Here is a 27992-nt window from a genome sequence, read left to right as displayed (position 1 = left end):
GAAGAAAAAAAAGGGAAGAATAGAGAACTTAGGTCTTAACGTCAGGCTCGTCACGGCCAACATTCTCCTTGAACTTGAGCAGGTTCAGAGCAAGAGAGACGTTATCCTTCAGGTATTCCTGGGCGTTCAGGCCGAACTTAGAGCTGTCGCTCTCGTAGCGCTCAACATACAGGCGGATGGTGGCGCCGCTGCTGCCAGTACCGGACAGACGAACAACGATGCGGCTACCATCGTCGAACTTGGTGTAAAGACCCTGGTTCTTGGAAACACTGCCGTCAAGGTCAGTGTAGGAGAAGTTACCAGCATCAACGACCTTGCGTCCCTCAATGCTGGAGCCGATGAAGGTATCGCGGTTGGCGACGAGGTCAGCCAGAATGCCGACGACCTTGTTGGCACCCTCGCTGTCGACGTTCTCGTAGTCGTAGCGGGTGAAGAAAGTACGGCCGTAGGTCTTCCAGAAGTCGTTCTGGATGGAGGCAATGCTGGGGGTCTCGTTGGGGGTCTGCTTGGCAACACCAGCGATGACGTTCAACCAGGCCACGACGGCCCAGACACCATCCTTCTCACGGATGTGGTTGCTGCCGGTGCCGAAGCTCTCCTCACCGCAGATGGAGATCTTCTTGTTGTCGAACAGGTTGCAGAAGAACTTCCAGCCGGTAGGCACCTCGTAGCTCTGCAGGCCCTGGGCCTCAGCCACACGGTCGACGGCACCTGAGGTAGGCATGGAACGGGCCAGGCCGTAGACGCCCTGCTTCTGGAACCAGGGGATGAGCTTGGCATGGTGGGCAATGATAGCCAAGCTGTCACCGGGGGAGACGAAGGTGTTGGCTCCGTAGATCATGTTACGGTCACCGTCGCCATCACTGGCAGCGCCGAAGTGCACACCGTTCTTGTTGACGGCCTCAACGAGCTCGTGAGCGTAAACCAGGTTGGGGTCGGGGTGACCGCCGCCAAAGTCCGGCTTGGGCTCGCAGTTCATGGTGCTGCTGGCGGGCAATCCGAGCTCCTTGACGAAAATGTCGGTACCGTAGGGACCCGTGACACCGTGCATACCGTCGAAGAGAACCTTGAAGTCCTTGTGGGAGCTGAGGAAGTCCTTGATCAGGTCGAAGTCGAAGATCTCCTTCATCATGGTCACATAGTCGGCAGTCGAGTGGACAACCTCCACCTCGAGGGGGCCGTAGCTCTTGGTGCCAATGCTGGAGGTGTCAACATCACCGACGTCGACATAGTTGTAGGAAGTCAGGGACTTGGAGGTTTCGTAGATCTTGTCGGTCACGGATTCAGGAGCGGGGGCGCCGTTGGCCAAGTTGTACTTGATACCAAAGTCGTTATCGGGGCCTGTGGAGTGGCGGGGATATGTTAAAAACAGCCATGACCGAAGGAGGTGGGGCTACTCACCACCAGGGTTGTGACTGGCGGTCAACAGAATACCACCAGTTGCCTTTCTCACGCGGATCAAGTTGCTGGCCGCAGGGGTACTCATGATACCATTCTGGCCGACCAGCAGCTTCTTGACACCGTAGGCGGCACCGATCTGGGCGATCTTGGAGATGACCTCAGGGTTGTAAAAGCGACCATCACCACCAATGACCAGGAAGGAATCCTTCACGCCCTCGGGGATCGACAGGAGAATACTGGTGATAAAGGACTCGGAGTAGTGGGGCTGCTGGAAGACCTTGACCTTCTTGCGAAGACCAGAGCTGCGGGAGACGTTATCAGTGGGGGGTGAACGTGGGTAAACAATTGAGGGAAGTAAAGCAAACACTTACGTGCCCGGCTTCTGGTCCGTAAAAGGCTTGATAGAGGCTGTCTGAACCGACATGGTGACAATTGTTTAGAGGAGGTGGGGGGAGAAGAGGAGGAGAGGAGAGCAGGGGGTTAAAAGTAAAAAGTGAAAGGTGAAAGGTAGAAGGGAGGGGCTGTCCGTCATGTGTTGATCATCCCACCAGTGGCGCCCCAACAGCTACACCTACAACATATTTAGTACTTTGTCCTTGGAGAGCTCTGCTTGCTTTGGTCCCCCTCTAAATTACATGCACAGCTGCATTGCCTCCTGTGAGAGACATTGTTTGAATTTCTATTTTTACATATTTCAAGTTTTCTTTCTCCCCACGGGCGCGGGCAGAGCTCCGGATGGAGGAAGCTAGATGTATGCATGGAGAACGGAGTACAGATTGCCGTAAGGAAATACTAGTATATAGCATTGGGTCTCAATCTCTTTATCTCCTCCTCATGAGAATAACTTTTCCTGGTAAAATTTCATCTCGGCAATGCTCTCAAGAATATCGTCGCGGGCCAGATGCACTTCACGCTTGGGTGGAACCTGTCTCAGGAGTTCCTCACTGCCCCAACGCCGGGCAGCCTCCTTAATGGTGCTCACATCAAGGATGCGATAGTGCAAGTGCTCCATGATCTTCGCATATGGCTCTCGGACGAGGAAGGCCTTGTCAGCGTGGACACTGTTGCCAGCGAGCAATGCGGTACGGGGAGTGGGGACATGACGCTGGATGTAGGCCAGCAACGAGTCGGCGGCGGCGCTGGCACTGGTCGTTGATGTACGCACTGCAGCGGTGAGGCCCGTGCGGCCGTGAGTGTCGATGCACCAGGGATTCATCGTGTCGAGGGTGGAGTCTGGATGGTGTACCACGACCTCAAAGCCATTTGGCTCTAGCACCTGCAGCTGGGCGTCGGTGATGAAGCAGCAGATTTGGAGAATTACGTCGGTCTCTGCGTCGAGACCGGTCATCTAGAGAAAGTAAAAGTAATCAGATCAGATCAGATCAGCCATGGGAGCCTCCAGCCACGGATAGAAATGGAGCTTACCTCGCAGTCGATCCAGACCAGAGGATCAGAAGAACGGGAGAGTGGCATGGCGTGTGTTGGACTGGAAGTAAATGTGCGAAATGGCTGAATTCCAAGTATCAATCAATGAGTGGACAGGTGGTGGGCAGCCAGAAGCGGCGGGCAGAATCGCTGACCTGGTGGAGAAAATTGCCGTGTTGGCCCAGAGAATATTTTCTGTTGTTTCTGTTGCACAGGATGACCGGTCTGGACAATGAGAATAGGCGAATACACCGGGAGCGCATCATCCAGATCCGATGGACATAGTGTAGGGAGGAAGTGAAGTCAGGGTAGACCTTTGCCAACCCCACAGCCGTCTACAACTTGACCCCAGGACCCTTGACTTGCATCGGGATGAGCCACCCCCGACCAGACCTCGTCCTAGATATCGCCAGTGGCCTAAGTATACGCCTATAGTGTGATTGAAAGGCCATGCAAGCTACAAGTATTCTACAATATTACCAGTACGATTTTGGACCTTTGATGAACAAGCCGCTTCCGAGCGGCACAGCTAATGTATTTCCTGTTCGGAATGCTTCCTGTAGTGTAGATCATGGGCATAACGGCGTCAAGGTTGATAATCAACGAAAAGACAAAGGAAAAAGATGAAACAAAAGTGCGCATCCCAAGCATCGCACTAGGAAGACGGGACCAGTCAAGCTGCATATGAACAGCGCTCCCGCTACCTCCCTTGTTCAGATAAGTGTGAGTGTCTATCAACAAAAATTCCTAGAGATGCCCGTTGAAGTGACCTATTTCACCTTCCCTATGTCATTCATAGCTCTTCATCATCATCGTCTTTTGATGAGTCAGGTGCAGTGGAATTCAGCTTGTCTCCGAATGACCCCGCCTGCTGAGCAGACTTGGAGTCGCTGTCGGTGGCAGTCCCGGTCCCAGTACCGGTCCCAAGGACTTCGCTGATCCGTCCGGAGGATTCGGCAATCCGGCGTCGGAGGGCGTTTTCATCGGCAGTAGAGACACTAGCTCTTTGCTTCTTCAGCGGGCTGCCAACAAACCCATCCGGTCCGTTGATGGTCGGAATAGGCTGTTCAGGGGCCGCAGAGCTTGCGGCTGCCTTTGGAGGGGTGATGGATCGCTCCGGGGCAGGAGGAGTAGTCCCAGAAGCCGGGGTGTCGGTAGATTCGGCGCCGCTACCATTGAAGGGCTCAGCTGAATGCTGGCGTTTAAGCTTTAAACACGTTAGACCGGAACATAGAGAGTAACTTGAGGTGGAAATGAACGTACCCGAATCTTGCGAACGCCCTCCTCCAGTTCACCTTGGCGTTTTATATCGTCAGGGGACAGGAACCGGTCATCATCCTTGCCCTCTTCGTCATCGGCTTTACTCAAAATGGGATTATCGGTGTCGTCATCGTCACTATCCATTTCATCGCCCCCCTTACTGCCCTTCCGCCCTGATTCCTGATCGCGGAAGTTCAGGAATCCAACAGTGCCGCCAGGCTTGAGAGCCCCGAGATTAGACAAATCGGCCTGGAGGGACTTCCGTTTCGCATTGGGCGTCTCTTGCGGCTTTTGGTCCTTCTTGATACCCATCTTTTGCAATTGACCTGAGCGCAGATATCAGTATTTGTAAGGTTGGGGAGATAGGCGTAGAAAAACACTCACGTTCGCCGCGATACATGAAAGTAAAGGTTGCATAGGGCTTGTCTGTCGGATCAATCCCAGTGACTGTCTGTGTACTGATGGTCTTCGGGTCTAGAGACTTGGGTTTCGCGAAGCTTGTAGTATGATCTACATCCGCATCACCTCCACCACCACTATTACCCCCTTGTTCACCCTCGTCGTCATCGTGTGCATCAAACTGTGGAGAGTACTCTCCACGCTTGATCTCACCAGATGCCAGAACTCGAAACAGTGCCACCTTAATTTGACCAGCGGTTTCAGGGATTGGGTCGTCATCGTCCGAATCAGAAGATAGGTCATCGTCCGAGACGTTCTCCAGCGGATCTTTCTCGTCATTCCCGTAGCGCATTATATTCTTGGGCTTCGAGCTGTTGAGCTCCATATCCATGCCACTATTTTCGGCCTGGCGCTTCGCACGGCGCTTTTCCATCTTCTGGCGCCGGCGCTCAATTTTGGCCGCGGCATCCTTGCCTTCCAAATCCAAGCCGTTCAACCAGCGTTCGAGGCCGACTTCGCGGAAAAGGAACTCGCGCTCGGCAATGCCGCCGTCGTCGGAGTTGACCCACCGCGAATTCACCCAAGTTTCCTCTCCTCTCCGCAATAACGTGGCTACCTCCTCCTTTTGTCTCCCGTCGAAATAGATATAGGCGGCGACGGTTTCGTTCGGAGAATTGGTCAAGGCCTGGTATGGCGCGACAGCTCCGGAGTACTGGCCGCGTTCACTGGTCTGGCTCGGGAGTCCTCCGACGACCTTCGGCTTCGGGGAGGGGCAATCGGGCGTGGGTTTCGGGGTGGAGTAAGGTACATCTTGGCTGGGGTTGAGGAGGGTGATTGAAATGGCGAAAGTCGATTGTTCAGGTTTGCCCTTTGACGAGGAGTCGGGGACTTTGGGCGGGGGAACAGGGATGAAACAAGCTATCCGCGAAGCTCGTGACTGCCGCTGAATCGAGTACTCTGAGATCGGTCCATCAGGGGTGTGGATGCTCACGGCAAGGCCTTTAAAGCAGGGCATGACGACGCTTCAGGTGCAGACCAGACGCTGTTTGCTGTTGTGAGATGTGATAGATGGTACAGTGGCGTGGATATAAAGGAGGTTGGGTTCACCCCACGCTCACGAGAGAGTGGTCACCGGGAGTGAAGCTGAGAAAGTAAGGCCGTGGGATCCGACTCGGGCGGGGGGAGTAGCGTGTGGTTCTTCACTTTTTTTTTCTGAGTCCCACGACAAGGGAGAGTTAGCTATAGCGCGAGAGGCGGTCAAGATAATCCGATCTAGTCTGGGAGCAACCAGCAGCCAACTGGGTCTGGACCCCACTGCTGCTGGTATAGCGGAGGCTGGTGTCGACCGAAATTTTGTGTGTGGGGGGGGCAGGGTGGATAGATAGCGGGGCAAACGAACAATCACGTCGAAAAAAGATCTCACAGTTGAAGCAACATCCGCAGTCACAGAGCCGGGTAGACCAGCACATCCATGAAGAATAGAAGCAGGTTGCGCTTGGGCAGAGAGAGGGGCGGGAGTGGACCAAAACATGAGAATGTCGAACCCCACGTGATACACCTTATACACGCGTGCACAAGAGAGCGTGACCTGATGAGCCCTATGACTCGAGTCTTTTCTACTAACTTCGACCAGCTTAGATCCTGCACCTGATTATAAACTGCTTAAGTTCACTGAAAAGTCTCCTGGACATTGCTGTTGACCTCGTCATCCCCCACTGTACCCACATTCACCTGACTCTGCCGACCATGGATCAGATACGATCCCCCAGGGTCCGCTGGGGTGAAGTGGGAATGACCAAAACAATGCCCCTGACAGTGATTTGGTATCTTTACATGGAGGGGAAATATCAGCCTGTATCAGAGTTGAAAAATAAAATAAAATAAAAACTGGTTATCTCATAATTCGTGTTTGCCGAAGTAAAGCATTTAGAGCGGGTACTAGTAGTATATACCCGCACCAGCCAAATTATCCCAATTACCACCACCACAACTTGAACCTGGGAATTCAAAAATAAAAACTGAAGTGATAAAAAGAACCTTGGAAGCTTCCATCTAGGAACTGGTCTTTTCAGAGATAGTTCCACTCTTCTGAGTCTCCGTCGCCACTTTTTGACTCGTTGCCAGGTTGTCAAATTGATAAAGAGGCTCCAGCTCGACGTTCATACGGAAGATATAGCGTTTGAACCAATAAGGCAAAGCCTTGCACACCTGATACCTCATGTGAACTCGAGTGGGGACTGCAAAAATGTAATCGAGCTCCTCGAGAGTCCGCTGCTTTGTCTCAGGAACGAAAAGGAAGATCATCACTAGCGCAGTCACATTCAAACCACTAACCCAAATAGTCAGCGATTTGCAAATCATCTCATCATACTCGAAGAACTAGACTTACGCATAAAAGCAAAAGGCTCCAGTGGGAGTCATAGCCCACAGCATACGGGGAAATGTAATCGATAGTACGGCGGCCCATCCTAGGCAGGTAGCGACGGCCCAAGACATTCCAACCTCTACGGTAAACATTAGCAAGAGATGTCGATATGGAACGGGGGAAAACATACCACGATGCGATAGCGGGAACACCTCGGCGGAGTAAGTGAACGGCACAGGGCCTTCACCAGGAGAGTAGAAGGCAGCAAACAAGAAAATGAAGAGAGCAATGCTACCAAGGTGAGCTCCTCCATTACCTGGAACATAAAAGCAGAATGCGGCAGCGAGCAAAGTCCAGGCCATCTGGGGAAAGGTGAAAAGAAGAAGGGCACGGCGTCCATAGGTATCAATCGTCCAAATTGCCGGGAAGGCGAAGAGGAAATTGACTAGACCGAACCCCCACGAGGCAAAAAGTGCATCTGTATCACTGGCACCAGCGCTCTGTCAAAATTATTAATAATCTATCTCTTTGAAGCTTGATTGTAACGTTTATACTCACTTGAAACACGGTTGAGCTGTAGAAGGCAATGATGTTGACTGTGAGAGATTAACGTTAATGAAAACGCCTAGCATCAGCGGGTAATATGGGATAAACTCACTGCCACACATCTGTTGCGCAATCATGACTGTGAATGAAGCCAGAGTAGCTCGGCGAACCCGAGGAATTGTGAACAGCTCGACAAATCGAGTAACATAGTTACTCTCTCCAATTATACTTTGCTCGATCTGAATCTGCGCATGGATGTAGTAAAGATCACGAGCAGCTTGCAGAGGGGTATTTCGAAGACGGCAGAGAGACTTATAAGCCTTGGCCATCTCCCCTTTCCGGATATACCAGCGGGGAGATTCTGGACAAAAGAATACACCAATAGCTAGGGGCACTGCTGGGATAAATGCCGATCCCAGCTGCAAACGCCAGGAGAGCGCACCGGTGTCCTTCACTGCGAGGTTCGCACTAAAGCCGAGGAAGATGCCGAAGGCAGTCCAAAGCTGCCAGCACATAACCAATCCACCACGGATCACAGCGGGCGTATTCTCAGCGCAGAAGATTGGAATGGTAGATGCCTTAAGACCCATACCAATACCAAGAAGTAGACGAATAATGAAGAGCTGAGGCCAGTTTTGAGCGAATCCAGAGCCAATGGGAGTAATCACGCAGAAGATAGCGGAAATGAAGATTGTACCACGGCGGCCAAGGATGCGATTGCAGGGGTCGGATAGCCAGCAGCCTAGACAGGCACTGGCAATGTATGGAGCAGCATTGACAATTCCAACTAGCCATTGATTTCGCACATTTCCATCTTCAGGTATACCAAAAGCGTCGGGGAAAGAGAGATTAGCGCCGTTCGAACCAGTTTGGTCCCAGCCTCTGTTGGTGGTTAGTATCGCAAACAATTTGTCATAGAAAGGGAAAAGCATACTGTACGGCGGCACCGATGGAACAAAGGATAATAGTAAAGTAGAGGGACTTTGGCTGGCGCCATTTGTGAAGTACCTCGTCGCTTAATGACGTCGCTTCGGCCTCAGTAAGATCTGGGACCGATTGGAACTCCTCGGGGTCACGCGCAACCAAGGCGCCTTTCTTCAGTAGAGGTAGGATATCTGTGACCTGGTACTCATTGGCAAATTCTTCGACATCGTGGAGGACCTGAGACTTGCTCAGGTCGGCGAGGGGGTTTTTGATTCTATTTTTGATTAGAAATCTGTTAAGTGGACAACGCAATGGGTTTAAATAGCCATGAGAACTTACTTTGCCGAAACGTTACTTTGCAAATTCACCTCTTCGACATGATGGCCTTTTTCTTCACTGCTATGACCATCACTAGATCTGATTTGAATTAGCCCTGGACATTGATGATATTGAAAGCTATCCTACCGATCTGGCGAGTCAACTTGTGTCACCGTATCCTTCTCCATAGTGGGAATAGGCGGGTCGACTAGACCAATAGAGCTGAAGTGTGGATGATGAAGGAGGGCGATAGGAAGGCGAAGCAGAGGTAAGTATAGTGCCGCCTCAAGTAACTCAATGCTTCGAAAGAGAAAGAGTAAGATAGAGCGGGCAACGGGAGAGAGTGAAATTTTCTGGGGCGACCACCGGATTTTATGCTTTTTACATCGCGCATAGGACAGGAAAGACTTCTTTTCACAGCTAGCCCGTTTGGAAAGGGCATCATGGCTTGATTGGGTGTCATGCAAGAAACCTCGAAACCCACTGGAGCCAGACCAAGAGGCAAAGTGAACTGGGTTCACACTTGGACCAGCCCGGGTCAGATCTACTTCCTGAAACGGCGTGCCCCATCTTGGGGTTGAAGCGTGGGGTCAACTTGCCCATGGGGGAGCCCCCAGTTTCCCGGAAGAAAGATATACAGCTGCCAGTGCGGGGTCCAAATGTTACGCTAGAAAGACGAGGCCCAGGATTTGCTCACTAGTTAGTGCATGGTGGTCAATGATCAATCTTACCAAGTCGTGCAGACTGCTTCGCAGAACGCCTTGACACAGACATACATCAACCCCTGAGCAGTGGCAGAAGGCTAGACAGAGAGGAGATGCGTCTCAAGTGTAGAATCACCGCTTGAGGTGGTTGATTCTTTCTATCGTAGATTTTCGAGGGGCGGCATCCCGGTCCTCTCCTCGGAGTGGAGTCGCCCAATGGTGCAATGTGTACTCCGTACTTCGTAAAAACCCAGAGAAACAGATGATTGAACCACCAGGCTAGATTTCCCGAGCGGGATTTACCCCACTGTGATCGGCCCATAGATCGCGTGGCCTTCTTCCCCAGGTCCATGTGGCAATGGTTGCGGAAGGAGGTCGCAAATCGCACGTCCTCTATCGCCGCACTGGGAATGTAGCTTCCAGACCTTTGATTTTCGAATTCCAGTAAACTTAAAAGTCATCTGAGCAAACCTGGAGAACGTAACATACTAAACGCCACGGGCGTCACCTTCGGCGAGCCGAGACAGACATTTGGGTTATATTGATTCGGACATAGGCCGGTACAGACTTTGATTGGCGGGTCCAGGGGTCCTAGGCATCATGTATTTGCACAGAAGTACGGAGTACTACTCGTATTTCGCTGATGGCCAAATTGAGTCCAAAAGATGTTCATTGACTACGCCGGATCGGGCCTAACGCGGCCAACCCTTGCCGGGCGAAGGCTTGACTTTGCGGGAGGCTGGTCAAATGTGGTGGCGATCGACTGGTAAGTGCAGGTGAGCGAGGCTTCACCGCAGATCGAGGGATTCTCGATCAAAACTAACATGATTTTCCATCCTATGCATCATGGCACTTGAGTCTATATCAATTACGGAGTAGAGAACATCGATCTCTTCAAGTGACAGTGGAGAGCGGAGGAAAAAATCCGGGGGGAGGTGGAGTTAGGTTCGGCCCAACTTACCTAACTGCCTGCGATCAGGCACACTTTTAAGCTCTCCCGTTGGTGCTGGTTGCCCGACGCTAGACAACCAAGGGGGGTTTTGAGGCCCACTCTTTTCTTCCTTTTTCACTTTTGTCCAGACTTTCGCTCGGGCTGCGCTTCCCTTGCATCAAAATGTCCGTGGGTGGTAGGGGTAGGGAAAATATTGAGCGACAAGCAGCCCGAACTTACAAGTCGATGCCGACGCCGTTCGGCTTCGCACCGAGATATTTATGGATCAGGGAGAGGTGTCTCCTCCGTACGGATACTCGTAGATAGCCATGCAATAGATGCCCCCTCCCCCCCCCATTGCCTATCTCTTGCCCAGGTGAGAGTGTCTCATGCATGGGGCGGGCGAAGTAATATCGTTACTCAATAGAAGCAGATTCCACCCACTCTTAGAATCAAGATGACAAGGCATTACCACACTGTGCATGCCAGACTCCCGCGAGTCCGTACTCGGCCACCGACATGGCAACTTCTCGGCGAGACGCGAGCGAGGGGCCTCTTTCCTCCCGGAACTTGAACTCGTAGCGCTAAGAGGGCGCGTGGCTTTGAACTATGTGGAGATCACTTAGTTACCAAAGGCGGGCTTTCTCCGATAGGTGAGTGAACTGAAATATCTGAGCGTTTAAATAATCTACCTACTATTAGCCTAAAGCTTAGATTAAAAGACAAGACGATACAGATTAGCTAGAGCTTGGTCTCGATGCAGGTTGTTACACAGTCAAATGACTATTCCTACACCAGCGATGCCGCATTGCCCTATTGCCCTAGCCTAGTCTATTTGGGGCGTTCGTGCGTGTATGGGATTTATTTTGCATTTATTGTTATTTTTATAATAGTAATAAATTCCACATGCTTGGCAGAAACAATTAGATGAATATCGATGAGTCGGCCTCTTCATAATTACTAGTACGCTCAACTATACGCGAGCCGGGCAAAATTCCCACAAGAAAGGATTTGATAGGACTATTGCGTAAGCTATGATATGAGTTATGTTAATCCGAATTCAGGAGGTCTTTCTTTTCTGAAATATTCAAATCTATAAATGCACTGGCTCCTATGTGGTTGGCTGTCTCGGTACTTGCTAGACTCGCAGGAACCCTTCCGAGGTTTCAAGAATGCTTCAGCTTATTATTTAGGAAATCGCCTTCAAGTTGTCAACTTAGATATTTGGAGGCCTTTTCAACATTATCTTACATCCAAAATACGGTCACCTTCCAAAGGGTTGAATTTTAGCTACCATATACTAGCTTGACGCCGGTCGGAGGTCAAGGAGGCTGACAACGGCGAAGTCACTTCAACATCAACGATCTAATTATACAATCAATATGACCACTGATCCGGAACTAACTGACCAAAGACCGACCGAGCATTGGTAATCAAAACGAGATATTCGCGAATTTTGAGGAGAAGCTCGGCGTCATGACTCTGACATCATTTGTCATCGCAACGGCGAGTGAGCTGACAAATGGAATCAGTGCTGACCCAAGGACGCGGGGATTTCAACCCCCAGCTAGTCGCGCGTGTAGAGTTGCTTCTACATATATCAGTGATGCTCCCTCGTAGCTTCACTTCCAGTACATGCAAAGCTGCCTCGCGACTCTCCCAGTCCTCATCTACAATCGCGCCATATTCCACCATGTCGTCCAACATCACACTCTACTCCTGGCCCACTCCAAACGGCATCAAGGCCTCAATCACCCTAGAGGAGCTTGGGCTTTCATACAAAACTGTTCCAATTGACATCAGCACAAATATTCAGAAAGAAGAGTGAGCTTTAGCGACCGACCGAATACGCATCGCGAAGCTAATCCCCCAATAGGTGGTTCTTAAAGATCAACCCCAATGGCCGTATCCCTGCGATCCAGGATGGATCCCAGCGCGTGTTTGAAAGCGGATCGGTCATGCTTTATCTGGTCGACAAGTACGACACCGACCGGAAGATTAGCTACGCTTCCGGATCACCCGAGTACATTGAGCAGGTGTCCTGGCTGATGTTCCAAATGGGTGGCCTCGGACCGATGCAGGGTAAGCAGGCGCAATGACCCAGATCGAAACAATTGATTACAGCTGCTAAAATGTTCAAAAGGTCAAGCAAACCACTTCCGCCTCTTTGCCGGTGCTCGATCAGACTACGGCATCAAGCGGTACATCGACGAGACAAAGCGTCTCTATGAGGTCCTTGATTCCCGTCTAAAAGAGAGTCCCTACCTGGCCGGTGACAAGTACACCATTGCGGATATTGCAAACTACTCCTGGGTTCGCAGTGCAACGGGATCACTGGAAATCGATTTATCCGAATTCCCTGCTTTGAAGAAGTGGAGCGATGAGATCGGCAAGCGTGCGGCTGTCACGAAGGGTGCGGATGTGCCCCAGACCGGTCGAACCGAAGAGCAGAGACAGGAGTTTTTCAAGAATGCGCGCGCAAAAATTGATGCCATGACCAATTCCGATAAGCATTAGAGTGCGGAATTGTTCCGTGCTCCGTGTATCTTTTCTGCGCCCCTGTGTCTAGCGACAAAATGTGATATGATTTAACTAGCCAAACAAATTAACTCTTTATTGCTTTAATTTATCCGAAAGAACCTCATAACTCTTTGTGTCCCATTACCGAGGGTAGAAATCAAGAGAATTCCCTTGTTGAGGATGGGACAAAGGACTTTGATCCGACAAATTATTTGATATAATAGACGCTCACCCCTTCCTTATTCTGACTCGATAAGTAACTAGAGACAATTATACCTCATCCAAGTCTAGCCCACTAAAACCACAAGCCGTTCTATTCAACCTTGAAATGTGTACCTACAAGTTCGTCTCATATACCGGCCCACACAGCTGTGGCCACGAGCTGCTCGTGGATTCGAAACAATGCGAGGAAGCAAAAGTCCAGGGTGTAAGCTTTTGGTGTGAGGAGCCGAAGAAGAAGGGTGTTGTTCCTCGCATCAGATCGCTGGATGACCTTATCCAGATGCTTCGACCGGGGTTCCCAAGACTTGCAGGCCCATGCCCTGCTTGCTTGATTAAGGGGTGCCCTGATTTTGAATTGCCCACATTTATGTGGCGTCATTCCAAAGGACAATGAAGGATTATATTTTGCTTTTTTAACAAATATTTCTATTCTATATCATTCTGATTTGTATTTTAATTGATTTGTCTTTAAACCCTTTAATAAAGGAAAACGATACAAGTATGGTATCAAGGATTTCCTTAAAAATTTCCATATTAGGTTCAGTTCCAAATGAAGTTCTTTGATATTTGGTTATTTCTCATGGCAACTACTCTGAATAGGATCCGATGTAGTTAGAAAATGGGCCGTGCCACCCACCATACTGCTTCAAAGCTGATTTGCACCTGCGGGCAGTAGCTTCTGTTTTGCTTCGTACTTTGAAATTCAGAAAGTAGGATACTTTAAAACTGGATTGATGTATAATCTAATCGCTAATTGTAATCGACCGTCCATAGTGGAACGGAATAGATGGAGTAAAAATAACCAATGGGTGCCACTGAAGAAAGCCAACTCAGAGGTATAGCAGAGGAAGTTGAGACTAACTATAGGCCAGCCCTCAGATCTGACCAGGTCGATAGCTCCGCCAAGTCTCAAACCCGGCCTTTTCATAATATCCCTGTAGAGCAACCCAGTCAACGAAAACCCCCCTGGACGCCCCGTTGCTTCATGTTCTCCACAGCATGGCAGACCATTGCAAGCCCGATTCCTGATTTACGATGCGCTTCATCAACGCCCACACAGCCAATCAGGCCTGTATTCGGACCACACATCTGAGGAAATGCCCAAACGTAATTAATGACTTCAGAAGATCCTAGCATCAAGGTCCAGCCCACTTGCTGGCCCTGGGAGTCATATGCAACCATCACGCTGTCCGGGTATTTGCTGGGGTGCAGCGTAACAAAGGCCTCTACCCAGCCCTGCAAAGGAAAGTTAGCATCGTAGTGCGTTAATACATGGTCTTTGTAGGTCATACCGCTTTGTCAGAGAAGTTCTTCCGCTGGCCAACCAAACACGCGTCGTAGTCTTCGGGTTTCAGCGGAGCAAATGTAAAGCCACGCTCTTTAGCACGAGTCATGTACTTCTCGGGAGCCTGAAAATCCTTGATGGCCTGGTATAAATCGACCGATCTGCTCTCGGGAGGACTGAGTCGCCAGCCGCGATGAGTGAAGAAGTTTTGAATATCTTCACCAAGGTCGCGGGGCACACCGGGCCAGAAGCGAGGAAATGAACTGCCTAAATTCAAGTTCTCGAGACCGAATTGGTTTCTGAAGAAGGATCGTACTTCAGTCAAAAGCGCTGTACCAATTCCTATGTTCTGATGGGCCGGGTCAACTGCCAACACGGCGACGTGAACCGTCTTTGGGGGCCCATCGGCATTGAAGTAGGCGAGACAAAACCCAACAACCTTTGAGTCGATACGAGCCACATAGTGGCGGGCATTTGGGCGGACAAATAGTGCACACAAACTCTCCCGGGGTAAAGGATAGGTTGACAAGGCTGTCTCCCAAATATCTATCATGCCTTCGACGTCCCTTTCCGCATCATACAATTCAAAAATCGCGTTGGACTTAGCTGAGACTGTAGGACCAACTGGTAAAGATCCCTTCGATGCTTCTTTTCCAAAAATGATTTCAGCCGCCACGGAAAAGGCTTCGATTGTGGGTTCGTAAGTGGCGAGATATGTCTGAATTTCAGGAACTTCAAGGAAGTCATAAGGGTTACATGCAGCAATTGCCACCAACGAGCGGGTTAATCGTGGAAGCTCGAGACCAAGCCTTTCTTGATACGGTGATTCCCGTGCATTGAGAGAAACAAAGATCACGGCATCAGCGTTCTTGACCGTATCCCACTCTTCGGTTGAGAGACCCGCCTCTCCATACTTCAACTCGGTGGTAGACGGATTATGGACTCGAATGGCCTCAAGGTACGGGGTAGCCTCATATGATCCCTGTCTCCCCATACCTTCGCCATCCACCGCGCCTCCGGCGGGAGTTCCATCGCCTGGGAAAAGAACCACTACCTTGGAAGATTGAGACAGTGGAAGCACGCTAGCACTGTCGCGAACCAGAGTTGTAGAATGCGAGTATGCTTCTTGTGATAAAGCGGCGACCTTTTGGTTTATAGTGTCGAGCTGTGCAAGATCATTTTTGCGCAAAGCAGTATCCCAGCTAAGAAACTTGTCCTTCACTGATGCAACCCGACGACAAGCCGACTCGAAACGAGAGGGCTCAATTGCACCAGATTGAACTGCTTCACAAACCTTCTTGATAGAACCCGCTTGCACGTCGAATGTATGACACACCATCAAGCTATCACTACCAGCCTGCAATGCCAGCACGGATCCCTGCTCTGTGCCGTAGGTAGCTCGAATTCCATCCATCTCAAGACAGTCTGTGATGATCATTCCATCATAAGCCATATCCTTACGCAATATCCCTAAGACCTTTGGCGATAACGTCGCGGGTAGTTTGTCATCGATCTGGGGTAGGGAGATGTGTGCAGTCATGACTGTTTCCACTCCTTCGGCCACAGCTCGGCGAAAGGGGATTAATTCTAACCGCTCCAAATCATCTCTCCCTTTTGCGATGATTGGAAGGCCGTAGTGAGAGTCGGTTGCGGTATCGCCATGGCCCGGGAAATGCTTGACACTCGGTATAATGCGCTGCTCTCTCAGGCCACGTGCAGTTGCGGAGGCGAACCGACCGACAAACTCCGGATTATCACCAGGGCTGCGCACACCAATAACGGGGTTTAGTGGTTCCGAATTGATATCACACACTGGACCGTAGTCCATGTTGATACCAAAGAAGTTCAGGATCTCGCCAGTTGATTTGCCCGCCTGATAAGCGAATCTCGGGTCATGGGTTGCACCGAGAGCCATTGGGCCCGGGACCTGAGCAGCGATAGGAGGGGAGATTCGGGTGACAAGACCATTTTCCTGATCGATCCCGATAAGAAGAGGGCGTTTATGTCCTGCTAGGCGAGCTTCATGCTGAAGAGCGAATGTTAAAGCCTATATTGTTGAACAGTTAGTTCACGGATTCCATGTAAGTAAAGTGTACTCTTGAGTTGACCTGTAACTGCTCCGCATTCTGAAAATTGCGTGAAAAAAGAACGATCCCACCAAGGTGGTAGTCGTGGATCAATGTCTTGATTTCTGGACTGGGTGTGTAGCCGTGGAAACCGACCGCAAATAGCTATAGCTCGTCAGAAGCTTCTTCTCATATCATGTCAACTGTCTCAAATGCATACCTGGCCTACTTGTCTCTGTAGATCAGTTGATGCCATTGTTTTGGACGACAGCAGATTCGGAGTGTCGAGAGAGAAAGGCCGCGGTCCAAAAGTGGATTCGCGGGGGAGAAGAAGTGTGGCAGTGACAGCCCCCATTGGCGTCCCCACTTGTGTGGTCTTCAATGCAACCTCTCAATGACAGAGTAGCCTAGATGTTCCTAGGGTGAACTAGTCAGTGGTCAGCTTGAATACGACCATCTGAAAGACACTTGACTGATAAGAGATCTAAATTGATCGTCAAGGTCATACCCTAAGAATGCAACTCCCCTGGAATGCGGGGTAAAACAACCACCAAAGGGTACAACTAGTGCCATAACTCTCCTTCTTCTTTATTCCGAGGTTACTCAAGTTTCTAATCGATTTGCTTGAGAGCTATGGCGAGTTCAAAAGTCGATCAAATGAATGGGGAGGAGCAAGGACCAAAGCCTAATGCTGCTGTCGAAGTGGCAGCCACAACAACACCACAGGCTCGTAACACGCTTGAGGAGTATGAGCGGCTGTTCGGCGTGGATGAGGATGCATACGAGCAACCTACCACAACCCGCAAAGAGTTATGGGCATATTATCTTTATTACAACGGTAATGGAACTCTCTATCAATCTTATAGATCTCTGAACTCCGATCTGACAAATACTCCTTGGGATTAATAGGCGACAATGGTGTCGGTCCCGGTTCCTACAGCCAAGCCCTGTTAGTACAACCTACCTGGAGTCAGGAAACAATCATATCTGACAGGATTCAGCTTCCAATGGGCCCTCAATAAAGCTGGACACCAGCCCGATACTAATCCGCCCCAACCGTGTACCGATTCCTCCGCCTGTGTGGTACCCTGGGCGGGAAGCACACGATCGATCTCCTCAGTTGTCCTCATCGCAAATGGACTCTGTTTTGCCTTTATGACTGTAATCTTTGTTTGGCTTGGTAGTGCTGCTGACTACGGCTCGTTTGGCCGATGGTTGCTATTGGGACTGACCGTCGTTTGCTGGGCATTGCAGTATGGTATGCTGGCTATCCGAGACCCAAGCCAATGGCCATCCGCTATGGGCATGTACATCGTTGCATACGTGGCATACGGTGCAACACTGGTATTTTATGCGGCAGTGTTTCCTCGACTGGCACGGTATACGCCGCACGTACGCAAGGCACGGGAGGAAGACCTCCGAGAGGGCAAGATCAACCAGCAGGAGTACGACCAGATTGAGTCGCTGGAGCGAAATCACATCAGGTCGGTTCTGTAACTCATCTCTAAAAGGTGTATTCTGACTCGACTTGCAGTAATATCTCCACTGCACACAGCAATATTGGCTATCTGTTGACTCTCGCGCTCAATCTGAGTGTGCTGCTGCCCATGCAGAACAACCAATATGCAAACAACCTGGCTCTGTGTTTGACCAATTCTTGTAAGAGCCCCTATAATTAGCTGATGCCAGCGATGTATCTAACAAATCTGCAGACTGGGTGGTCCTAGGAATTTGGTGGTTCATCTTCCAGCAGAAGAGACCCGGCCCCAAAATCCCGAAGGGCTCAAGCTATGCTACCATTGGCTTTAAGCAGATCTGGCTCGCGATCAAAGAAGTCCGATCGCTTCCACAAACCTTCTTGTATTTCCTGGCGTACTTTCTGCTGGCGGATGGGCTGAACACCACAGGTTAGTTTATCCTGCAGTTTGGCAGCATCACCCGCTAACAACCCAAGGCACCCTCGTTTCAATTATCCAAAATGATTACGTCTCATTTTCTTTCTTGCAAATTACCTACCTTGGCATCACGCAGGCGGCATGCTCGATCACATCGACGTTCGGATTTTGGTATATCCAGCGTTACTTCAAGTTCAAGACCAAAACCATGTTCCTTGTCACCAACTTCTTCAGTGTCCTCATCCCATTTTGGGGCATGCTGGGACTGTGGACCACTAGAGTTGGATATCATAATACGGTATGCTTGGAGCCATGACATGGAAAGCGTTTCATACTGACATATTGTAGTGGGAATTTTACTTCTATAATATCATTTTCGGGCTGTTTCAGGCTCCATACTACGCGGTAAGTTACCCCTTTCCGCCGATTCTATAATCAGTCTGACTCTTTTTCTTATCATATCAGTATGCGCAAACAATGATCAGTGAGCTGATGCCTCGAGGCTTTGACAATATGTTCTTCGCTCTCTTCGGAATCACAAACCGAGCTGTAAGCATCCCAACATCTTACTCGCATTTTCCAGACTTAACAAAAGGTTAGTCTTCGATCATCGGACCGAACGTCATCCAGGCCATCATCAATGACACTCGAAACAACTGGATGGGATTCCCCTTCTTATTTGCTATTTGCGCCGGTGCGATGATTGCGATCGGGTTTGTAGACATCGAGAAGGGACGAGAAGATGCTAGACGTTTCACCGAAAGAACAAAGGTAAACCGAGTTGTTGCTGAGACAGGGTTGAGCGCCGATGCAATTGTGAAAGGCAAGATTCCCGTGGAAAATGAAGGCACGACTGCGGAAATCGCCGAATCTTCGGAACAAACCACAGGTGCTCATGATACGGTAAGAGATTCTTAAAGGAACTTTGAAGTCTCGTCAATTCATTAGATTCATTCGATCTATCGTTCAATCTATTTTGAATACCATTAAATATTGGGAGGCCGAAATGCATAAGCAGATAATAATAATCTCAAGTAAACCATCGCTCATCACCTCATACCTCTACTTTTGTTTTTGTATCCTGCTGAGATGGTGCCTCCTCGACCTTCTGGGCAGCCTTATCCCGATTCTTCGCATCAATCTTTGTACGCCACTCATCGCCGTAGATGGTAGTAGCCCATACACAGCACCCAGCAAAGACCAAGAATAAGGCACTGATGGTGCTAAACCATCCAACACCAATTGCCTCGACGGCGGGAAGCACAAGGCCGGATCCTAGGGCAGCGAAGACGTACCGGAACATGTAGTTACCCGCTACGACTTCAGCACTTCGTCCGCTGGATTGCATGACGTCTCAGACAAAACGTGTTCAAACTGGGGAAGCAGAATAGCTGAGCCACTCCCTGAAGGAACATAGCCAGGACAGGCACGGGGATTCCACCGGCAGCCTTCTCGACGGTCCAGCCGTAGACAAGGATACACGCAGGGATGATGATTCCCAGGAAGACCAAGCATGATTTAAGTCGATCCTCTGGTACACGTCTCCCACGCTTGGCGATCCATTTCTTCACGGTGTGGTCGGCCCAGCGACCGCCCATGAATGTACCAACCAGGTAACCGCAGCCCGGCGCGATGTAGAACAAAGCCGATTGGATGGGGCTGGTCAGATTGAACCGTGGATTGAGCACATATCGGATTGGCGTTAGGAGAGAATACTGGTTCCAGACAAGGGCACCGGCCGCAATTCCAGCGAAGAAGAGATTGGGGTATGTAAAGAGGAGAATGCCGACTCGAAGGGGATTGACACGGTGCCAGAGGTACTTTGCCTTTTCTGATGCAGGCTTGTCGGTCACTTCAGACTTGTTGAGATGCGGGTATGTCTCTGGGAAGAAGAAGAAGACCAGTATTGTGCCACAGCCTCCGAGGGCAGTCTGTAGCCAAAAGACAACTCTCCAGGAACAGAATGTGACAATAACACCCTATATTATGGAAGTATGAATTAGACCGACGCATTATATTTGGGGGCATTTGCTAGGGTTGGGGTCTTGAACGCACGCCAATAAAAGGGCCAAGGGCTGGGCCGATCAGAGTACCGGAAAGGAACCAGCCCAGTGCTGTTGCTCGTGCACGAGGCTCATATACATCGCCAATGGCGGAACTGCCCACGACCAGGAAAGAAGTGCCTTGGAAGGCTGTGAGAACGCGAAAAATGTAGTAGGCCGGCAAATTGGGCGCCAATGCAGTGCCAATGCTGAAGGCAAAGAAGAGAAATGCGCTGACCAAGAAAATCTAAAGATTGGCGATTAGTATATCATGGAATGACGTGTGAATTATCAATTGATTGATTGATTGACTGACTGGGCGTCGTCCCCACACTTGACTGAATGGACCCCAGAATGGAGCGGCAATCCCCATAAACGCCAAGTACAAGGCATTACTGGCATTGATAATACTACCAGTCGTATTATAGGTCTCTGCTACCTCGGGAATGCCCGAGAGAATGGATGTTGAAGAAATTGGAGCCAGAAAAGAGCAGAAGGAGAGTACGGCGACGATGACGATTTTGCGGGATGGCGAAAAACGCAAGTATTGTTCTGCATCGACTTCGCGAAACTCGCTTGTCACGGGCATGTCATGATGGGACATGTGGCTTTGCACGAGATGCAAATCATTCGGATCTTCGGCTTGGTTTTGCGCTTTGGATTCCTTTGTTTGGATCGGCTCCATGCGAGGCATGGCGTCTTCAACACTCGAAGCTCTTGAATGAGTTGGAGACATGGTATCGGAGGTGCCCATTATTCAGGAGAGTGATCAATTCAAAAGGCAAAAGTCAGGTCGAATTGCTGGCATTGGGTCTGTCGAGCTTTGTTTGGAAAGCTCTGCGTCTGGCGTCGGGAGGAGTGAACTGAATATTTCTTGAAGTTTCAACGGCGGCTGTCCGCAAACATACTCTGGGAAATGTATAGTTCCCAAAACGGTAGAAGTATTTGAATGTAAGTCAAAACAATAGATTGATTGAGATGAGAAATTTTCGTAGGGTATATAGGATTATAGAAGTGAGTCACAAGAGAAAGAGAGAAAAAGACAAAAGAAAAAAAAAAATCAAAAGGCCGTTCGGCGCTCTGGATAGTTGGCCGAGGATCGGCGCGGGGGTCGCATCTCTCAGCGACGCAGCAGGGGGAAGGCGTCCACACAGCGAAGCCGATTGTTATCTAGCCAGGGTCCATTTTCCTAGGATGGTCCCCAGTTTCTCTCCATAATCCGGCAGGGCAGACCAATGATTCGGGGTGTTCGGCCAGAAGGCCGTGGGGAACCCATCGCCACCACAGTATTTTAGGGTCAGAAGGCGGAAAAGAATCCGTGTTCTAGCCTAATCGACTGGCTCGACTTGACCTGACTGTATGAGCTGGACTTGAGTCAATTCAGTTCAATTTTCGTGAGAGTTAGTTCAAGGTCTCTGATAAATGAGGTTTATTGGAAGAAAATCTCCGAAAAAAAAGAAAGTTGCGCCTGTTGTGAACCAGGAGGGGTGGGGGACCACACCCCTCCACCATGATGTGGCTGGGCCGGTTGGCAATCAGAGGTGATGTATGATGTAGATGTATTATAAGGTGCCCATCTGGATAGTACTGGATAGCATTGTCAAGTATTGTGAGCATGGGACTGGATAGCATTGTCAAGTATTGTGAGCATGGGATGAGAATGAAGAGAGCTTGAAGTTAAGAGAAGAGGAGGGATGAACGAAGTGGCTGTGGCTGTGGCCCTGGAGCCATGACGTACGTATCCCCCTCCGGCGGTCAAGTGTCAACTCCAACTCCAAACTTGACGTGAAACTTGCGAACTCCACCACTCCCCGCGATCTTGTCTTTTTTTTGGTCCTGCTCCTTTTGGAAGATTCCCCATTTATCTCTCCCCAAATCTAGTATTATGTCTTCTAGCAAAGAGCCCCAGAGCCAAGTCCCCGCTGGCAGCAAGGGATCTTGGTCCAGTTTCCTCAAGGTAGACCCCTCCGCTGGACGCGCAATCCTCCACTTCATTACTTGAAAGACAACTGACAATGATAACAGTCCATTGCCTCGTTCAACGGAGATCTCTCGTCCCTCACAGCACCCCCTTTTATCCTGTCATCCACCTCCCTGACCGAGTACTCCGCCTACTGGGCCGAACACCCCACCGTCTTTGTCGCTCCCGCCAAGGAGGCTGACCCCGAGAAACGAGCCCTCCTCGTCCTCAAGTGGTTCCTCACTACCCTTCACCAGCAATACTGCAGTCGTAGTGAGAAGCTTGGAAGTGAGAAGAAGCCTCTGAATCCCTTCCTGGGTGAACTCTTCCTCGGCAAGTGGCTCGCCAACGGCGACTCGGACCTTGGAGAGACTCAGCTGTTCAGTGAGCAAGTCAGGTAGGTGGCAGCGCTCCTCATCAAACGTCAAACAATGAGATGAATTTTCAAGTGCTAATTCTGTACAGTCACCATCCCCCTGCCACCGCCTATGCCATCACCAACAACAAGCATGCGATTGAGGTAAGTACACACAATTTAGAGACACGCCACCTCGCCATGGCCGAGGACGCTAGAGAATAACAATGTTCGCATCATTAGCTCCAAGGATATAACGCCCAGAAGGCCTCTTTCTCGAGCACTATTCAAGTGAAGCAACTCGGACATGCTCAGTACACTCTCACCCCACCCGGGTCCAGCGAGAAGGAAAAATATGTGATCACCCTGCCCAACCTGCACATCGAATCGCTCATCTACGGAACTCCCTTCGTGGAGCTAGAAAAGACCGCCAAGATCGTCAGCAGCAGCGGCTACGTCGCAAAGATCGACTTCTCCGGCAAGGGCTGGCTGAGCGGAAAGAAGAACACCTTCACCGCATGCCTGCACAAGGCCAGTGAAGGCGAGAAGAAGCCTCTCTACACCATCGATGGGCAGTGGTCGAATACCTTCACCATCAAGGATGCCCGCACCAAGGAGGTTGTTGACAAGTGGGTCGTGAACGACAATAAAACTACCCCACTTGACCTGGCCCCCGTTGAAGAGCAGGACCTTTACGAGAGCCGACGTGCCTGGAAGGAGGTTGCTGAGAACATCCAGGGTGGTAACATGGATGCTGTCTCCGCTCACAAGTCCCGCATCGAGAATGCCCAGCGTGAGCTGCGCCGCGCTGAGCAGTCCGAAGGCCGTGAATGGGAGCGCCGCTTCTTCAACCGTATCGAAGAGCAGGATGACGATCCTCTCTTCCAGAAGCTTGCGGCCGAGCTTGGCATCTCTGGTAACCTGGAAGGTGAAAAGACCGGTGGTATCTGGCGCTTTGATGCCGCCAAGGCCGCCGATGCCAAGCCCCCCTACCACAAGATTGGTGGCGAGGGACTGGGTATCACCGAGTAAACCGTCCGCGTCTTTTCTCCTCACCTCCATCGGTGAATGATAAGAAGAATCCCGCTTTACTTGAGCCCGGGATGTGGAATACCGGCCCGCCTCGCTGGATTGTACCCTCATCTCCAACCCCATTTGTCTGCAAACATAGAGAGTTGACCTTTTAGTGTACCCTGTTTTCCTACACGGCCAGGGACCATGTCACGCTGCATTTCGATTGTATATACTAGTTTCGGATCGAGGCGATGCCGCTCATGCTTGGGAAAGCGGCTTCAACTACCGCCCATCTAATTTCATCTTTCATGTCTTTACTTTTTGTTATATACTCAACATCTTCAACGAGATATTTTTCAAATTTCAAATTTCAAAAAATGTATTCCATAGATCATACCTAGTAGGTACTTGAACACATAGCAGGTAACTAACTAGTTGATGCGGTTCTTCAAGTTTGTACGCTTAAACATCCCAGGGCTGTCACTTGCAACTAAGCACACTACCACCCCGGGAGGGCTCATCCAAAAAGAAATGCTCGACTGAATGAAGATCCAACTTCCGAGATCAGTACTTTTCTACTCATACAATGCTACACGGCATAAATGATGAGTGCATAAGTGGGCCTGGAATGTTTGATTTGTATAGGAGCGTACATAACTCGTCACTTTTTGATAGGCCCAGTAACATGAGCAGTCCATCACGATCTACCCCTCTACCAGACCCAACAAGCATCAATGATCAACATTGCACACGGTGGAGGACAGGTAATGAAACAGGGAACTTGAAAACCAAACCCCATCGTCACAAAATGGACACCCACACCGGAACCCGAATTGACACCGTGAGCCAGGGCGGAGGAAAATAGGGCAAGGAAAAAAAAGAAAACCTTGGGAGAATGGGTGGATTTAATACAGACCGCATCGGCGGGGAGCGGTAGTAGCAAAAGGGAAAAAAGAGGAAAAGGAAAAAAAGGCAACAAAGAAGAAAAGGAAAAACGTAAATAGAGTGGAAACAGGAGAACCAAACGAAGACACATTTCTCCATACCGGGAAAATCCAACCAAGGTCCCAGAGAGTAGAAATTACACAAATGTTGAGGTGAAGGAAAGATGAAGAGAAAATTTGGGTTTAAGTCCAGGTGAACAAGGCATGGATTGGTTTCCATGCTTCCCCTCTTCCCTTGTGATGTGGAAGACAAAACGAAAAACCCCGGTTTCAAATCACTCGCAAATGCAACGCCATATGTGTTCGTGTGGTCAGGGAGTAGAAGGGAATATAACGACTCCCTAAATTAGTGGCCATAGTTGCCACCCCAGCCACCGCGGTTGCTGTTTCCGTAGTAGTTACTGAAACCCGCGCCGTAGTTACCGTAGCCGGAAGCTTGGTGAGTCTGCGAGGCCGCACCCTGGTGACCGCCAAGGCCACTAAGTCCACCATACTGGGGGTTCAGGTTAGGGTAGTTGCCGAAAGCCTGCTGTCCCTGCTGACCCTGCAGCGGGGGAAGGCCGGTCTGAGCCTGGGGCTGACCAGGGATGCTGTTGGTAGCAGAGCCGGGGCGGTTTGCCTGAGCAAGCGACGGGCTGGGTCCACCAGTCTTGGAGGCATCGAAGCCCTTGGTCTCCTCGGTGCTCACAGGGGGCTGCTGGGTGACAGGAGCGGTACGGCCAAATCCGGCCTGGGGCTGCGCGAAGACATCAGTCATGCCAGAGCCAAAGGTGTTGGAGCCGGTGGCAGATTGCTGGGTGTCGGAGGGTTGAGTCGAGCCAGTGCGGCCATAGACAGAGTCACGACCGGGCATGCCCTGGTTGAAGGAGCCGGCGTTTGCAGGGGAGGTGTGGTCGTAGGAGAAGGCGTGGGGCTGCTGTCCATACATTCCGCCCTTGCCACCGTAGGGGCCGTACTGCTGGCTGCCGTAACCGTATTGGTTGTTGTGCGGCATACCGTAGTGCTGCTGCTGTTGCTGCTGCTGCTGCTGCTCCTCGTAGCGGCGGGCGTCATCATACATTGGGCGGTTCCGGCCGTACTGGTGCTGCTGGTTCATCTGGTTCATGTACGAAGCGTAATGGGGGTTGTTTTGGTAGTAGGGGTAGTTGTAGCCATAGCCGTGAGCGGCCTGGCCTGGCATCTGCTGAGGAGTCTGGGTGGTGGCAGGCAGAGTCGGGTTAGGAGTGTTGTGGCCACTGTTGGTCGCATCAACGGGACCGTAGCGGCCGGGGGGGTTGAGTAGTGGGGATTTGAGGCTGAGCCTCAGCAGCAGAGACACCGAATCCAGCACCAGCCCGGGCACCGGCATCCTGGGTCTGACCATAGTTGCCATAGTTGTTGTAGTAGGGGAACCGCTGGTCGGAGGCGTAGAAGGAGGAGTAATCGGCGCCAGTGGTGGCAGCGGGCTGAGCGGGAGCCTGGTTGGCGAAAGGCTCTTGGATCTGCTGCTGGGGCTGGCTGAAGGGATCCGCGAAGCGTGAGAAGTCACCGAAAGACTCGGCGGCAGAGGCTTGAGGAACGGGAGGAAGGCCAGGTGCGGGGCGAGCGGCGCCAGTTGTCTCGCCAGCTCCCTGGGTTGAAGGAGGCAAAGAAGCCCGAGGAGCGACAGGAGAGTGTTGGGGAGGTTGAGCACGGGTCTCGGCCTCCTCGCGGTTCTCGTCAATATCGACAGCATCACCATTCAGGCCCATGCTACCGAACTGAACGGCGGCACGGTCCACAGCATGGTTACCAGGCATAACCACAGCCTGCTGCTGCTCCATGACACGGCGCTGGAAGCCAGGAGTACGGCCATGCTTCAATGCACTGCCGGGGAGACCAGGTTGAGGGGCGCGGGAGGGAGTGACGTTGGCTGCCAAGGACGGGTCGAGAGCACTGCCAACGGTGCTGGCAGCAGTCGCGGTAGGGGCAGGGGCAGAGACATCGGGGATTTGTTCGAGGTTTGTTTCGGTCAAGTCATCGGTGGGTAGCTTCGGGGCCGCAACGGGGATGGCAGGGATAGCGGGTTGAGCAGGCTTCGCAACGGGGGTCTTCTGGGAGGCGGCGGCGGGGACGGGGGCAGGGACGGGAGCGGGTTCAGGAGCCTTCTTCTGCTCGGTGAGAGGCTCAGCGGGCTTTTCGAGGGCGGGCGCAGGCACAGGAGCTGCTGTCGGGGCCTTCTTCTGGAGCGGAGCTGGTGCAGGTGCAGGTTTGGCAAAGAGGCTTGCCCAACCCCCCCTTCTTGGGGCCGGCCTCAGGGATCACACTGGGCTTCACTTCGCCCGACTGTGTGGTCTCACCAGCCGCAGGTTGTTCAACCTCTCCTCCCACCTTGGGAGCCACGGGTTCCGTCACCGGGACAGTTGCTGCGGGCTCCGTAGCGCTGGTAGTTGTGCGGGTTCCATTTGCAGTCTGGGCACCTGCGCGACCACCACGGCCGCCACGACCCCGATCTCCACGGGCACGTCCACGGCTCTCGAATCCGCCACGACCACGTCCACCTCGGACGGAAGCTGAAGCAGGCTCGGTCTGGGTGTTCTGGGTTTCCTTGGGCTTGGGTCGAGTTCGGTCTGTGGCCTTTTTGACCTCTCCCCACTGAGACACGTTGCCTAAGAAAAAGAAACAAGAAATGTCAATAAAAACCAGCCAAGGACGGGACATAAAGTCTCATGGACATTGGGATGATAAGGGAATTCCAACCTTCGGTAATGCGCACAATTGCATCCTCGAGCTCGCCATTCGAGTCTTCCAGGGCGAAAATGAGGTCTTCATCCTTCCAGTCTGGGAACAACTCCTTAAGAGTGGGTAGAGTGTCGGAGTACTTCTTTCTCATTTGTCCAATCTCACCCTCTTCGAATGAGGGAGCGTCTGAGTTGTCGGCATTCGCAGATCTGGTGCTTCCACCACGGCCACCTCTAGAGCTGAAGCCACCACGGCCACCACGGGAGGATACTCTGCCGCGCGCAGACGATCGGCTTTGAACTTCGGACATGATGTTAAAGGTATATGTGAGATGAAACAAACGGAATTGGGAGGAAGGTCACGATGGATGTCGCAAGGGTGTGTAAGGAGGAAGGATCTGAATGGTAGAATGAGTCGGATGCACCCTCGCAAGAGAGGAACAGCACCAAGACCACAGGGCACAAAGGCCGATAAGAATCCAGACAGAGGAGGAAGTATAAATTGGGATGGGGGGAGTAGCGTAGGAGGGGAGGTCGCGGAGAGAAGGAGGGATGAGATGTGAATGGGGAAGGCGAAAGCTCAGAGTTCGCGGATGTGTTGCTCGCAGTTGCAGCTGGTCTTGGCACCGCCTGGCTTTTTAGCGAGTGGCGCCTGGCATTGGGTCTTACTACTAGTAGTACTACTACTAGTCTACGATTCCTTTATATCTTTGATCT

The 27992-nt window shown here is 51.1% G+C and overlaps 10 protein-coding genes across 10 annotated transcripts; 3 read left to right on the top strand and 7 right to left on the bottom strand.

The window, feature by feature from the left end:
• Window positions 1-28: 28 nt before the first annotated feature.
• On the bottom strand, window positions 29-1825 carry pgmA (phosphoglucomutase PGM2; the record flags this gene model as incomplete). The annotated part of the gene is made up of 3 exons (XM_056633203.1): window positions 29-1341; window positions 1402-1703; window positions 1773-1825. 3 exons carry the CDS (start codon window positions 1823-1825, stop codon window positions 29-31), a joined length of 1668 nt encoding a protein of 555 aa, XP_056483823.1.
• Window positions 1826-2233: 408 nt separating this feature from the next.
• N7509_008565 (oligoribonuclease) lies at window positions 2234-2874 on the bottom strand (the record flags this gene model as incomplete). Its single annotated transcript, XM_056633202.1, has 2 exons — window positions 2234-2749; window positions 2827-2874. The coding sequence occupies 2 exons, from the start codon at window positions 2872-2874 to the stop codon at window positions 2234-2236; spliced, it is 564 nt and encodes a 187-aa protein (XP_056483822.1).
• Window positions 2875-3619: 745 nt separating this feature from the next.
• On the bottom strand, window positions 3620-5500 carry N7509_008564 (uncharacterized protein; the record flags this gene model as incomplete). The annotated part of the gene is made up of 3 exons (XM_056633201.1): window positions 3620-4033; window positions 4090-4412; window positions 4471-5500. 3 exons carry the CDS (start codon window positions 5498-5500, stop codon window positions 3620-3622), a joined length of 1767 nt encoding a protein of 588 aa, XP_056483821.1.
• A 1037-nt stretch (window positions 5501-6537) lies between these two features.
• Window positions 6538-8826, bottom strand: N7509_008563 (sugar porter family MFS transporter; the record flags this gene model as incomplete). Its single annotated transcript, XM_056633200.1, has 8 exons — window positions 6538-6814; window positions 6875-6989; window positions 7041-7350; window positions 7409-7446; window positions 7509-8278; window positions 8331-8594; window positions 8660-8731; window positions 8786-8826. The coding sequence occupies 8 exons, from the start codon at window positions 8824-8826 to the stop codon at window positions 6538-6540; spliced, it is 1887 nt and encodes a 628-aa protein (XP_056483820.1).
• Window positions 8827-11966: 3140 nt separating this feature from the next.
• On the top strand, window positions 11967-12790 carry N7509_008562 (glutathione S-transferase family protein; the record flags this gene model as incomplete). The annotated part of the gene is made up of 3 exons (XM_056633199.1): window positions 11967-12097; window positions 12150-12355; window positions 12417-12790. The coding sequence occupies 3 exons, from the start codon at window positions 11967-11969 to the stop codon at window positions 12788-12790; spliced, it is 711 nt and encodes a 236-aa protein (XP_056483819.1).
• A 1176-nt stretch (window positions 12791-13966) lies between these two features.
• N7509_008561 (uncharacterized protein) lies at window positions 13967-16622 on the bottom strand (the record flags this gene model as incomplete). The annotated part of the gene is made up of 4 exons (XM_056633198.1): window positions 13967-14251; window positions 14308-16347; window positions 16409-16531; window positions 16587-16622. 4 exons carry the CDS (start codon window positions 16620-16622, stop codon window positions 13967-13969), a joined length of 2484 nt encoding a protein of 827 aa, XP_056483818.1.
• Window positions 16623-17023: 401 nt separating this feature from the next.
• Window positions 17024-19179, top strand: N7509_008560 (uncharacterized protein; the record flags this gene model as incomplete). The annotated part of the gene is made up of 9 exons (XM_056633197.1): window positions 17024-17204; window positions 17276-17315; window positions 17368-17850; window positions 17901-18025; window positions 18079-18273; window positions 18321-18559; window positions 18610-18666; window positions 18727-18810; window positions 18862-19179. The coding sequence occupies 9 exons, from the start codon at window positions 17024-17026 to the stop codon at window positions 19177-19179; spliced, it is 1722 nt and encodes a 573-aa protein (XP_056483817.1).
• Window positions 19180-19315: 136 nt separating this feature from the next.
• Window positions 19316-21057, bottom strand: N7509_008559 (putative MFS transporter; the record flags this gene model as incomplete). Its single annotated transcript, XM_056633196.1, has 4 exons — window positions 19316-19575; window positions 19622-20240; window positions 20317-20550; window positions 20620-21057. The coding sequence occupies 4 exons, from the start codon at window positions 21055-21057 to the stop codon at window positions 19316-19318; spliced, it is 1551 nt and encodes a 516-aa protein (XP_056483816.1).
• Window positions 21058-22188: 1131 nt separating this feature from the next.
• On the top strand, window positions 22189-23650 carry N7509_008558 (OSBP family protein; the record flags this gene model as incomplete). Its single annotated transcript, XM_056633195.1, has 4 exons — window positions 22189-22260; window positions 22329-22660; window positions 22729-22783; window positions 22862-23650. 4 exons carry the CDS (start codon window positions 22189-22191, stop codon window positions 23648-23650), a joined length of 1248 nt encoding a protein of 415 aa, XP_056483815.1.
• Window positions 23651-24922: 1272 nt separating this feature from the next.
• Window positions 24923-27586, bottom strand: N7509_008557 (putative RNAPII degradation factor Def1; the record flags this gene model as incomplete). Its single annotated transcript, XM_056633194.1, is given in 4 exon segments — window positions 24923-25811; window positions 25834-26817; window positions 26828-27203; window positions 27295-27586. The coding sequence occupies 4 exon segments, from the start codon at window positions 27584-27586 to the stop codon at window positions 24923-24925; spliced, it is 2541 nt and encodes an 846-aa protein (XP_056483814.1).
• Window positions 27587-27992: the final 406 nt, after the last annotated feature.

The sequence above is a fragment of the Penicillium cosmopolitanum genome (assembly GCF_028827165.1).
Source record: "Penicillium cosmopolitanum strain IBT 29677 chromosome Unknown utg000009l:1.0-9042332.0:1.0-9050551.0, whole genome shotgun sequence".
Taxonomy (NCBI): Eukaryota; Fungi; Ascomycota; class Eurotiomycetes; order Eurotiales; family Aspergillaceae; genus Penicillium; species Penicillium cosmopolitanum.
This window is presented reverse-complemented; position numbering and strand designations above follow the sequence as displayed.